The sequence below is a fragment of the Apodemus sylvaticus genome, chromosome 1 (genome assembly GCF_947179515.1).
Source record: "Apodemus sylvaticus chromosome 1, mApoSyl1.1, whole genome shotgun sequence".
Classification (NCBI taxonomy): domain Eukaryota; kingdom Metazoa; phylum Chordata; class Mammalia; order Rodentia; family Muridae; genus Apodemus; species Apodemus sylvaticus.
The window spans coordinates 20864439-20877229 of NC_067472.1; the positions used below are offsets into that span (position 1 = coordinate 20864439).

Consider the following 12791-nt stretch of genomic DNA (forward strand, 5'->3'; position numbering starts at 1 on the left):
TCTGCAGGCATTAAGCGTAAGTAATAAGGATGTTTACCACATTTAAGAAAGACGTTCTGCAACTGCAGACATTGGAGCCCACCACCTACCTATAAGATACTGTTTTTCTGGTAGGAATGTTATAGGCCCTCAGGATCCTGACAAGAATCTTGATATCTCCATCAGAGACACTCTGGGCTGTGACTTTTCTTCTTTCTTTCCTCTGAGGTTTTAACTTCCGTCGTGGTTCAATGAATTTACAAATCGCATCTGTCAACTGGCTAAGGGTTGATAGTGATCAGCTCCATATATACAAAATAGCACCGTTTAATAAAACAAGGTGTTTAAAATAGTTGCTCATGAGGCCATTATTCTGAACCATATTACATCCATTGCAGAAGGGGACAGAGCTCTTTTCAACCCAAAGTAGAAATCATTTCCTGAGCTTACAAAGGAAGTAACTGTATCCCCTCATGCCAGAAGGGCATACGATTGCACCAGCGCTTTCACTACATGGTCCAAAAATAAATAAATAAATAAATAAAATAAATAAATAAAAAATAAAAAAAGTAAAAGGAAGCAAGATAAAGCTATAAAACATTTCCCTTTCACCATTATTATTACTTTTTAAAGCAATCACTCTCTTAAAGATGACTAATATCCCAATATTCTTCATTGCTCTTAACCAGTTAGTTGCCCATACTGACAACCTAAATTATAGTTTGATAGTTACAGCAGTTTCTGTTCAAGGTCTGGAAATACACAGCAGTGGATTTCAGCACCCCGCAGCAGTCAGAATCTTACGGGAGATGCTGAGAATTTGCATGTGGCCCCTGCAGGGCTCAGACCCTCCCCCCTTGGACTTCACTATGGGCATTGAAGAATGGAGACAATTCCTCTAAGGCTCCACCACCTGCCCAGGCTGCTCAGTGCCCTGCACCACCGAGGGGCAGAGGATGGGGTTATGCACTGCTGCCAACCACGGCTCGCCCAGGAGCAGTATCCCAAGAGAAACCTCAGAACAACAGAAGAGATGGCAAGGGATGTTCTTTTTTTTATCTGTCTTGTTCCAGAAACTGCCAAAAAGAAGATCCCCACATTCTCTCAAGTATTATACAACTACAACAAGGTCAGATAGGTGACCTAAAGTGGACAGATGCATTTTGTCACCAAATCTCACTCTGCATTCTGAGACACTCTGCAGTTTTGATGTGTGACATAAATATTTGTAACATACAGAGAACCCAGAGGATTCTGAAGATACCACCAGCTCAGGGCCTTAATTTCACAGTTAATAATTGTGAGGTACCTTGTAGATACAATTTCTTCATAGTCAGCCACAATATCTGACAAGTTAAATTTGCTGACTTTGACGATTCTTTTCATGATCAACCTTCTCACCTAAAGAAAAATCCGCAAGTTAAAAGAAATGGAGTGTTCCTGATTTAAAACTGTGTATTTACAATGTTTCTGGCCTACTATGTATTTCATGCCTTGATATTTCAAGCAGTGAATAGGAAGGGAGCTCGGTGAGTGGAAATAGGGCTATTTCTAGTGTTCTTAAAATCATTCTCAATGCAGTTATACCAAGGCAAATTCTCTACACCCTTTTCTTTCTCGTTCATTTGCTTTTGTCCTTGCTCAGTTTTCCCATTGGACTCGCAGTCTGCACTGCCAGAACAGGTCTTCACTCAGGAAAAAGACAGTCCTGAGGTCTCATTTCTACAACAACCACTAGTGACCAACACAAATCCTGACCTACAGACTAAAAGAAATCTGCACTTGTGTGCTTCCCTCAAGCTAACTTTGCGTCCCTATTCCCTATTCTACCAGGATGGCAAGAGAGTCAGCCAGAGCTTAACGTTTTGCTGTGGCTGCTAAAATCTTTGACTTTCTTCTTCTTCTTCTTCTTCTTCTTCTTCTTCTTCTTCTTCTTCTTCTTCTTCTTCTTCTTCTTCTTCTTCCTCCTCCTCCTCCTCCTCCTCCTCCTCCTCCTCCTCCTCCTCCTCTAGGATGAGGCACAAGGGCAACAATGGAACATTCTTGCATAAGCAGGAGTTGGGGCTGTGACTTTCTTCTTCTTCTTCTTCTTCTTCTTCTTCTTCTTCTTCTTCTTCTTCTTCTTCTTCCTCCTCCTCCTCCTCCTCCTCCTCCTCCTCCTCCTCCTCCTCCTCCTCCTCCTCCTCCTCTAGGATGAGGTACAAGGGCAACACTGGAACATTCTCGAATAAGCAGGAATTGGGGCCGTGACCTCCTCCTCCTCCTCCTCCTCCTCCTCCTCCTCCTCCTCCTCCTCCTCCTCCTCCTCCTCCTCCTCCTCCTCCTTCTTCTTCTTCTTCTTCTTCTTCTTCTTCTTCTTCTTCTTCTTCTTCTTCTTCTTCTTCTTCTTCTTCTTCTTCTTCTTCTTCTTCTTCTTCCTCTTCCTCTTCCTCTTCCTCCTCCCCTCCCCCTCCCCCCTCCCCCCTCCTCCTCCTCCTCCTCCTTCTTCTTCTTCTTCTTCCTCCTCCTCCTCCTCCTCCTCCTCCTCTAGGATGAGGTACAAGGGCAACACTGGAACATTCTTGCATAAGCAGGAGTTGGGGCTGTGCTCTCAGAGTACTCACTGGTGATGAAGTAAATTAAAGAGAGTTGTCTGTCCAACTCTGTGTACCATCTATGGCGTGTGTGTGTGTGTGTGTGTGTGTGTGTGTGTGTGTATACCCAGCATATATAGAACTAGCAAATGGGTTCTCACAAAGGTAAATCAAATACATTGACAATGCCACATTGGTTACCTTTTTCAGAAAATTGATAGAATTAATCCTTTGCGCAGTAATAGAGTTCACATCTGAAATGGACATATCCTTCTGCGCCTGACTTTCATACTCCTAAATAGAGAACTGGGTTAGCTTGTAATGCAGGGATCAATCTGATGTGCTCTGACAAAAATACTGTTATTTGTTTCCATTGAAGCACAAAGATGGTGGCAAACACTCCTTCAGAGTGTTTTGACTCTCTCACTGAAAACTGGCCCAAACCAGTTTCTGACTATATTCCATTTTCTTCTGGTATGAAGCCCACTGATCTTTTATTTGTACTTATTTCCTTAGTACATGCACCTGTGTGTGGATGATGATTTTTCAGGAGTAAGTTCTCTCCTGATACCATGTGAGTCTCAGGGATAAAACTCAGACTGCCAGACTTGGCCATAGGAGCCTTTGTCCTCTGAACCATTTGACAGACTTAATGAGAAGATGAGGAGAAGTCATTACTTTGCATTTCTCCTTTCCTCCCTGTGCCGCCCACCCCTACGGAGCTTCCATGGTGCTCCTGACTGGGCTGTTGAGCCTACAACCTGAGCTTCCACCTACGGCTTGAGATTTAACTATGATGAGTAGTTTTTGTGTAGCTTCTAAAGGGCTGAGTGGGCATCACATCTGGCATTTTTAATCCATGCTGGCTGTCATCAGCCTACAGCAGCAATTCCACCACACAGGGGTGTTCCTTAGAGATGGGGGTGGGGGGAACAATTGTTCTTGAACTATCAGAATGTTTGAGTGCTGGGTTATGGCACCTGGCCACTTTGACAGCGATGAGCTCTTACAAACTCCTCCTATGAGACTGGTGGAGTGTGTCTGAAGTGTATAAAATCAGGCTCTTTTGAAGTAGGAAGAGAAGCTCCTACTTGGAACATTTACTGATCCATCATATGAACACTCCCCTGACTGCAGACTGAAGGCAGCCACCAGGAGCTCCCTGCAAATGTGGCTGGGGAGGGACTCGTATCACAGGCTGCAGCACATAACCCAACAAGACCGGCACCTCTCTCGTCTCTCTCATCTCTCTCTCATCTCTCTCTCTCTCTCTCTCTCTCTCTCTCTCTCCCTCTCTCTCTCTCTCTCTCTGTGTGTGTGTGTGTGTGTGTGTGTGTGTGTCTGTCTCTCTCTCTCTGGATTCTAAAGATCTAAGTTGAGATATGTTTTACAATTAATATCCACATTCACTGTGGTAGTGTGTCTTTCCTGACTCCTCTCCAGAACTGCTGTAAAATTGGTTATATATTTTACGATAACATCGGTAGCATCAAATTGGAATAAACCTAAAGGATGTGGGCTGTTTAGTAGATTGACTAGTACTGCATTGTAAAGTCAAGCTAAGGGCATGATGGGATTTAGGTGATCTGTACATTTTTAGTGACTATGGAGAAAGGGAAAAATATCTGGGTTGATTGTTAATTACCAAAATTAATACAGAAATGGAGACAGGTTTGAAGCAGCATGATATTAACTCTATCACTCGCCGGCGGCGAGTCGGGCTTGAGGAGGAGCCGGGTACCTGGAAGACTATGTCTGGGATCTCGCTGTCATAGAGGGGCATCTGTTGCAGGAGGAAGAGATCTAGCTGGCCCGCGTTTCTCAGCTCCAACAGCTGGAAGCGTTTGCTCCTTTTCAGTTCTTCCTCAGACACAAAGTTAAATTCATCTTGCAACTGCTCAAGACGGAAATATTTGGGGATTTCCTGACCTTTGTGTCTCAGATACTGTAAAACATGAACATGTCAAGTCTTAGGAAATTATTACTGTTGTTATCACAATTATTACTGTTAATTATTACTAAATTATTATTACTCACCCCATGGACGGTGTGAGTAGGGAGGGAGCAATTGAACTCATGGAGGCATGTGACCTGCAGAACTACACACGCTGCCTGACATGGCTTTCTACCCTGTCTGGTCATGGCTTGAAGAGAAGGAGAAAATGTCAGTGTTGTATAGAAACAAAAGGCAGATGGCGGCATCATCGGGATATGAGTGCCGGACCCGGAAGGTGGGTGTGACAGCCACTGCCAGTGATGAAGGGAGGCCAAAGTAAAGCATGCTGGGAACACAGAGCAGTTCAGTTGGCTGAAGGGATGTGCACAGATGACCAGATAATGGTGGCCACATGCAAGAAAACATTTTTAAGTCCTCTTGATAAATCATCGTGGCATTTTTTTAGTACCTAATAATATGGCTGGTGTGTGACAGATTTTTAACAGATGTTAGCTTAAAGGTTAGCCTGCCAACAGGTCTAAAGTAGTCATTTCAGTTGTTGCGTTTCTAATGCCTTTTCAATACTCTAAACCCATTGGAAACCATATGTGCCCCACTTTTTACCTCTGTATATACTCTTAAGTGTCTAGAAAAATACACAGCAAATAACGGAGGGAGGTACAGGATACATATGAGGAAATAAAATATATTTATAGTGTTGATAGTTTCTAAAAGTTACCATAATAAGTTCTGTTATATCTGAGTACTCGGGGTTATTTGGATCAATCCTGACATCATCTGCCCAGTCACAAAGCTTTTGTGAGTTCACGATCCACGGGAGTCCAGGAACACCTCTCGCGTCCACATTCCTTAGCACACTAATGTGGAGAAAATATTTTGTGACTCTACGTACACATTACACAGGCTAAAGCCCACCCACGGTAGGAACCCAGAGGTAAATCTAGCCACACCCTGTATTTAACGATAAAAGAGAATCCATGTTCCAGTTTCACCATAGCTTTCTAATAAAGTGTATACTCTCCCATTAAAAGACAATGTAGCTTGTTAAGGATAAAACTCTATAAACATTCATCTGTGCCATCTCCGATTTGCAGAGTAGCTGAAATGCACTAGAACAGTGCTTTAAATGAATAGTACTTTTTGGGTATATTTTATAAACTCTAAACATAATAATGGGTTAAATATTTTATGTGATGCACAATATTAAAATTTAATCTAAATCTCTGCTTGTGCAAAACCAAGAAAGCACACAATGTAAAAAGTGAACCTGAGGGAATGGCAGGATGACTTAGTGAGTCACAGTGCCTGCTGCCAAGTCTGATGACCTGAGTTCTGTCCCTGGAATCCAAAGAGTAGAAGGAAAGAACTCTTCTAAGTTGTCCTCTGACCTCCACTGGTGCTATCGTATGTGAAAATAAAACAAATACACAAAACAAATAAGTGTGAAAAATATTTTGAAAGCATTGACTTTAGGTTGTTCTGTAATAATTGGAATATAACAGAGAGCCATGTGGTTAAGTAGGCAGGCTAGGCCAAGGGAGAATCTTTGTTCATGAACCACTATCTTCAAACATGGGGCTATACACATAAGCTAGAGTCATGATATCTCCTAGTGACTCAGCTGTATCAGCTATAGACTAAGAAGAGAAAGAAGGCAATCTTGGAGTGTGTACTTTGAGTTGTCAACTAACTTGATGTCGTCATAGATAAGTTATCATGTCATATATAATTAGAAGAATTTGGAATGGGTTTCCAAGCTTTTTTTTTCTCTCAAGCATCCAAGAACAGTTCCCATCTGTCAACTGGGTTCACAGAATTACAGTTTGGACAGATCCTGTAACGGTTTGGCCCAAGCACGAAGTAATAATAAGAGTATAAATTCTCTCTTCATCAGTGTCTGTTCTTACTTCTCCAGTGATTGTTATCAAGGGGTGGTGGGCCCACCCCACAATATGGCGGCTCTGTGAATGAATTCACAGCCACCACATGTAGAACTGGGCCTTTTCTTTTATTTCCTATTTCTGTTCTCGAAGCTGAATTATTTTTCTATGTTTGTTACAAAAGACCTCTAAACCCTACACCCCTGGCATCTTGCAACAAATTTTCCTTCCTCTTGGGACAGTGTAACCCTCATGCCCCAGAACATGCGGCTTTGGCAAAACTTGAATGCTCACAAGTAAACTGGAGAAACTTATGCAATTTATCTTTTAAAAAAGGAGACTGCCATTGGATTTTACCACAGCCCCATGACATCTGCTTCATAAACTACCACAAACCTCAGAACCAAGTCACTCACAGTCTCTTGGCTCAAGGCCAGTTGGAGACGTGAGTAATTGCACTGTGCAGATGGAGTACTCAAAGAACATTCTAGAATTCTAGGATTTTTTTTTCCACCAAGTTGGTAATTTGTAAATGATTCTTTGATGATTTGAATGACTGGGAAAATTTTAAATACCCAGAAATGAACTCCTTCAGAGTCTGGACCTCTGCCTGCAAGTTAAGGACTATGAGAAGACCTCTCTAGTTGTCCATGTGACTGTAAAACCTAAGCAGTGAAGAAACACATCATCCTCCACATAAAACACTGTCGCAGAGGAAGACTCAAATAAACCTTCAACCTTCAACCGCACTGCTATTTGCATGCCCCGTCACATGCATATTCCATAGGGCGCTGAGCTATAGAAGCATGCTTCAAACATGAAAAGTTTATTACCTACAGTATGCAGAGCCCAGCGACTGCGACACGGGTGTCAAAGGGATTCCATTTTCATCTAAGGCCCATGAGAGGGAGTAGCTGAGTTTCCCTGAGGTTAAAAGGCAAAGTTCTTCATTCTCACTTTCTTCGAGATTAAAAGGCACATCTGTTTTAAAAAGACATTCAGAACCCATCACTGGATTGGAAACGCAGGGGCTAAGGGAATGGGAAGACGACTCTGTGTAAATTGTCCCCTGTGCAAGCCTGAAGATGAAGCTTGAACCCCCAGAGAGCTTATCTGCAGCCCAGAGCTGAGGAGGCAGACCGTGGGCCCTGAAGCCGCACTCTCCAGCTCCCCTCGCCAAACTGGTGAGCATCGGGTTCTAAAGGGGTGGGGTGCGGAGCAATGGTGGAACATCACCCAGGGGCAGCCTCTGGCCTCCCTCATGGCACCCCAGCGCCCCTCTAAGAGTCTGAAAGGAGGACTGACTCCTACTGCAGATGAGAGAAAAATACTGAGCCAAACACAGAGATGAGCATTTCTCTGTTTCTTATGCCTGGGATTTTGTAACCATTCTACCTGAGACTGGCTTCCAGTAAGGATCATTGGCAGGGACAAAAAAAAAAAAAAAAAAAAAAAAAGAAGAAGAAGAAGAAGAAGAAGAAGAAGAAGAAGAAGAAGAAGAAGAAGAAGAAGAAGAAGAAGAAAAGAAGAAGAAGAAGAAGAAGAAGAAGAAGAAGAAGAAGAAGAAGAAGAAGAAGAAGAAGAAGAAGAAGAAGAAGAAGACACAGACAGGGCAGGAGGGGTGGCTCAGTGATTAAAAGCTCCTGCCATACCTGACCATGGGGACCAGAATTAGGATCCCAGAACTCACACTGGGCATCTCACAAATACCTGTAACCCCAGCTCCAAGGGATACAATGCCTATTTCTGGCCTCCATGAGTGTGCATGAGCACTTTTGTACACACACACATTCACACAAACACACACACACTCACACACATACACACCCCTTCCACACACACAAAACCTTTTATTAAAAAAATGAGCCAGACCTCCTTTTCCTTACATTACATTCCTGTATCTTCTAACCACCCCACTACAGGCTCCAACACACACACACAGACAGACAGACAGACACACACACACACACACACACACACACACACAAAACATATACACTCAAAGAATTTACCACTACGATGGGAAACTGTTGCTATATTCCCATATGTTTTGTGTCCTTAGTCTTACTTTCTAGATTTCTACGAGAGAAAGAATGCTCAGTCCATCTGGACCAGAGCTGGACTGCGTTCTCCAGCCTGTCCTTCCTGGTTCTTTTGCTTTCACATTTTCTTCGGCCTTCTCCTTGCTCACTTGTTCACATCTCCCTTTGCAACTAATAGGCATAAACAGATGCAAAACTCCTAAGAAGATGCAAGAAAGGAATCCTGGGGAGAAGGAAAGGCCTTGTTCTCAGAGATGTGATAACCAATCTACTTGCATAATAAGAGTGAAGTCAATCGAGTAACAAAGGGATAGAAAACCTCTTCTTTCCTTCTTCTCTTTACCTTCTATACTGTATGAAGAACAGCAGATATAGCCTGCAGCATCCTTACAGTCAACGAAAGAAAGGAAGTCAGAAGCAAATCCCTGGACTGGAAAAATAGCTCAGAAGAAGAGCTGAGCTCAGACCTCCAGCACCCTAGGAGAAGGCTGGGCATGGAGGTCCGCCTCTGTAACCCCAGCCCTGGGAAGGTAAGGGCAGGCAGACCTTGGAGCTTGCTGACCAGTCTGCTAAGTTCAGTAAGAGACCATCTCAAAAATGAGGTAAAGAATGATCAACAAAAGGCACTTAGTAGCCTCCTTTAGCCTACAGAATAAGCATATACACACATACCACACAAATACGTACACTTACACCCAGATACACACTGTACAAATACACACAACACAATTATACATACCATGTGAATACATACACTTATATTCCACATGCACCACACACACACACACACACACACACACACACACAGACACACCAGAGCTCATATTCCAGAATCCACAATGCTTTTTCTCCATAGGACTAGAAAAAGCATAGGTGTTCATGGCAATTTTTAAGTTCCCTAAAGACCTGATTCAAGATAGTGTTAAACAAGTTAGTTTTTGACACCTGGAGTAATTTTTTTATAACCAAATAATGTAAATGGGATTCCCCCCCCCCCCCAGAAGCTTACAATGGAGCCCAGGCTGGCCTGGAACTCACAATCTTTGGCCTTCTGAGAGACGGGATTACAGGTAGATGCCACCATAACCAGTGTTGTGTAAATTTCACTCAAACTGAAACATTCTAGTTTGCAGGGGAACTTTAAACAAAATGGTAAACAACTCAAAAATAGCTTCAGGAAGTCCTTGAAACTGATGAGATTCACTAGGCTCCTCCCTACAAGAATAAGAATAAAAGCGGAGTCTCTCTGAGAGGAAAGGGAACTGCCCGAGAGGAGCAGAAACTAGCCCAGCTGCCTGGAAGATGTTTAGAACAACAGAGGCACCGAGCAAGGCCGCCCTCCAACCCGGTGAGCTGTCTGCAGGCTGTGCAGTGTTCTGGCTTCCTTGCTTTGTGAGCTGTCGCCCATGCTGGCTGGGCTTTGGTGATGCCTCTGCCTTTGAGTCATCTCTGAACCTCAGTAAAACTCACTGGTTCACAAAGTGGACTGCGGTGATACCCATACTTTGATCTGTCCTGGGCTTCCTATCTAGGGTGAATAGATGTGTGTTGCATCTCCCCAGGAAGAGTTTTGCTCAGAACACCCAGCTAGAGTACTCAGCATTTGGTACACATTAAAAAAAAAAAAAAAAAAAAAAAAAAAAAAAAAAGCACGGGGAGGAAATTTTAAATAAACTCACTGCTTCCTACGCCTCCATCCATAGGTATGACCAGTTTATCAGAACTAAATTCTGTATATTCCAGGACAGTCTTGCCTTTCAGCTCTGTCTTGTTAGGTAAAGGCAGATACAGTTTAACCAGTAGAGTCGATCTTTTACTTATTTCATAAACCTGAAAATAAAACAAATGGTTGACAACTCACCAAAATGCAAAACAGGAACAACAGGAAAATAGAAGAACTCCCAATAACTCACTTGAATCATTTTTGAAAAAATACTATAATTAAAATAGTACTGTCCTATTACATTTCATTCACACAGTTAAGTCAGGCACGGGAATCTGGTAGGTCACACTGCGGTGACCTTGCACTTTAAAGAAGAGCAAGAACAGGAAGTAGAGGCAGGCCAGAGAATCCTCAATTTTATATTTTATATGGACTCACTTCCTCCAACAAGGCTCTACCTGCTAGGGCCTTCCTAGATAATCCCACCAATGGAAGACTAAGTGTCCAAACACGTAAGCCTAAGAGATCGGGGGTCTGCTGTGTGTTCGCCTACCTGGTGGTACCTTAAGAATAACAGCAAGAAGAGAAAGGGAGGGTGGAGAAGAGACTCCCTTCCAAGAGACTGAAGCCACCGAGTCGGGGGGTGGGTGGGAAATGAGCAGTGAGGGCTGACACAATAGCTCTCTGGCTTACTGTCGCATCAACAGTTCGCTCAGAATGAATGGTAACGCCGCATGTCCGGGCTGGCAGGAATCTTGGGGACGGGATTATGTGGAGCGCCCACAAACGATTTTGTGCTTATGACATGAAAGACCATAGCTGAGGTAGGTTATACATTTATTAGCGTAAATACGTGGCTAACATAAAAACTGACATTCCTTAATATAAAAGAAATAGCCTACCTTATGTAACCGGCATCAACAAGAGAAAATGACACGTGTGGTATGAAACAAGACAAAGGTAAATGACAATGGCATACCTCCAAGCAGATGGTCTCCGGCCAGTATATCAGCTGAATGTTAAAAATCTGTTGAAACATGACTTTAAAGTCAAACTGTAGGGGAGATACTGAGGTGCGGGAAACCTGCTTATCATTGTAAAATATTTTGATAAAATATTTAAGCTTCTGCATTTTGGCTCTCCTCTTTTGCTCATATCTAAAAGAATCAAACAAATCATCAATGACCCACAAAAGCAGAGACCATGTAAAATGAATGCTCTTTTCCCCCCAAATTATCTTAGGATGTCTTAAAAAGATATGAGAATGACCTATTTTCAGAAAATAAATTCTATCTTTAAGTCCAATAGCACCATAAATATTTTTATGTGATAAAAATATCCTCTTTACAGTTTTTGAACTGTAAAATTGAAAATTGAAAAACAATTCTTGGGTACATCCTGACCTCTGACATCCATCAGTGCCATCCTCCTGCCTGCTAAAGGACCTCACTGAAGATGCGTGTGGGGCCTACAAGGTTCAGAGTGTTCACACCAGAGAAGATACCCCAGTGAAACCCAGTGTTCCCTGCTCCGTGAGATGGCTGGTTTTAACTTTTTATACTAGCATGACATTATAAGGAATGTTTGTGCAAATAAACTGAGCATATTTGAAATCAAATCCTGTGTGGACATCCTAATTGCTGAGGGCCCTTGCAGACCTTGGGCTATGCTCTCCACATTATGAAAATTTACCAACTCAGAATTATATTATCTCCAGGAAACAGTGCCCCCTTTCTTCTGTTGTAAACAATCTTTAATTGTAACTTTAATTTTTTCAAACTTTATTTTTAATGATGGTTCTTAAACACTTTAACCTCCCTTGTAGCCCACCACACACCAGAGGTAATGGAAAAGAAAAGAAAAGAAAAAAAAAAGAAAGGATGGGGGTGGGGGTGGACCTGTTTAAAATGAAAATGAAAATGAAAATGGGTGGAGCTCTTTGGAGTAGGTCCTGTCTGCATTGTCTGGAAATCAGCAGTTCAGTTCACAGGTTAGCAGGCAGCAGCAGCCTGATCCACTCACAAACACCTCACAGATACACCAGCAGTCCAGTTTGGTAGAGTCAGGAAAGCAAACTGAATCAGCAGCGATGGTGCTACCTAGCAGAGACAGCGAGGCCTCAGCCTCAGCTGGAGTCCAGGAGGGACCAGGGCCAGGAGAAGTTCTTGGCTGTGCCTCTCAGGGAAGTGAAGATCTGTGAGAACTGAGACCCACAAGCCTTGTACCTCTGTCACTGTCCATTGAATCCTATTTAGACTCCCTCCAGATATCACATGTCCTCCTTTGGGTCTAGCCTCAGCTGACATCACTCTGCCAATCAGCCAGAGTCTCCAGAAGCAACGAGAAACTGCAGCACACCACCAGAAGTGGGTTTTTTTTTTATGCATTTCTCTCTATGCAGCTTAACCACGCAATGTAAGGCGGATCAACACATGCACATTGTTAGCAAGAACTCTTTCATCCTGTCTCCTTTCACGTGCTAGCTTTAACAGAACATCTTTTCGCCTGTGTCTGCTTCAGCTAAAAGTTCCTTCATGAGTCTGCCTTAGTCTCTCACCTGTGTCCACTTTGGGAAAACACTCCTTCACATGTGTGCCCCAGCAAAACACAATCCAACACAACTGGCTTTCCATAGAACCCCTAAGTTTCCCTGTCATTTAATCCTTTCCTCGCCTCTATTCTTTTCATTTTGAGCCT

General features: G+C 43.0%; 1 protein-coding gene across 1 annotated transcript in view; it reads right to left on the reverse strand.

Moving 5' to 3' along the window:
- Cc2d2b (coiled-coil and C2 domain containing 2B) overlaps positions 1-12791 on the reverse strand; it is a 70364-nt gene that overhangs the window by 31773 nt on the left and 25800 nt on the right. The window contains exons 14-21 of the mRNA XM_052172314.1: positions 11074-11251; positions 10111-10261; positions 7223-7370; positions 5228-5366; positions 4294-4497; positions 2754-2846; positions 1289-1380; positions 90-260 (exon numbers count right to left, since the gene is read on the reverse strand). Of these exons, the coding sequence (XP_052028274.1) occupies positions 90-260; positions 1289-1380; positions 2754-2846; positions 4294-4497; positions 5228-5366; positions 7223-7370; positions 10111-10261; positions 11074-11251 (1176 nt within the window). The remainder of the gene's footprint in view (positions 1-89; positions 261-1288; positions 1381-2753; positions 2847-4293; positions 4498-5227; positions 5367-7222; positions 7371-10110; positions 10262-11073; positions 11252-12791) is intronic.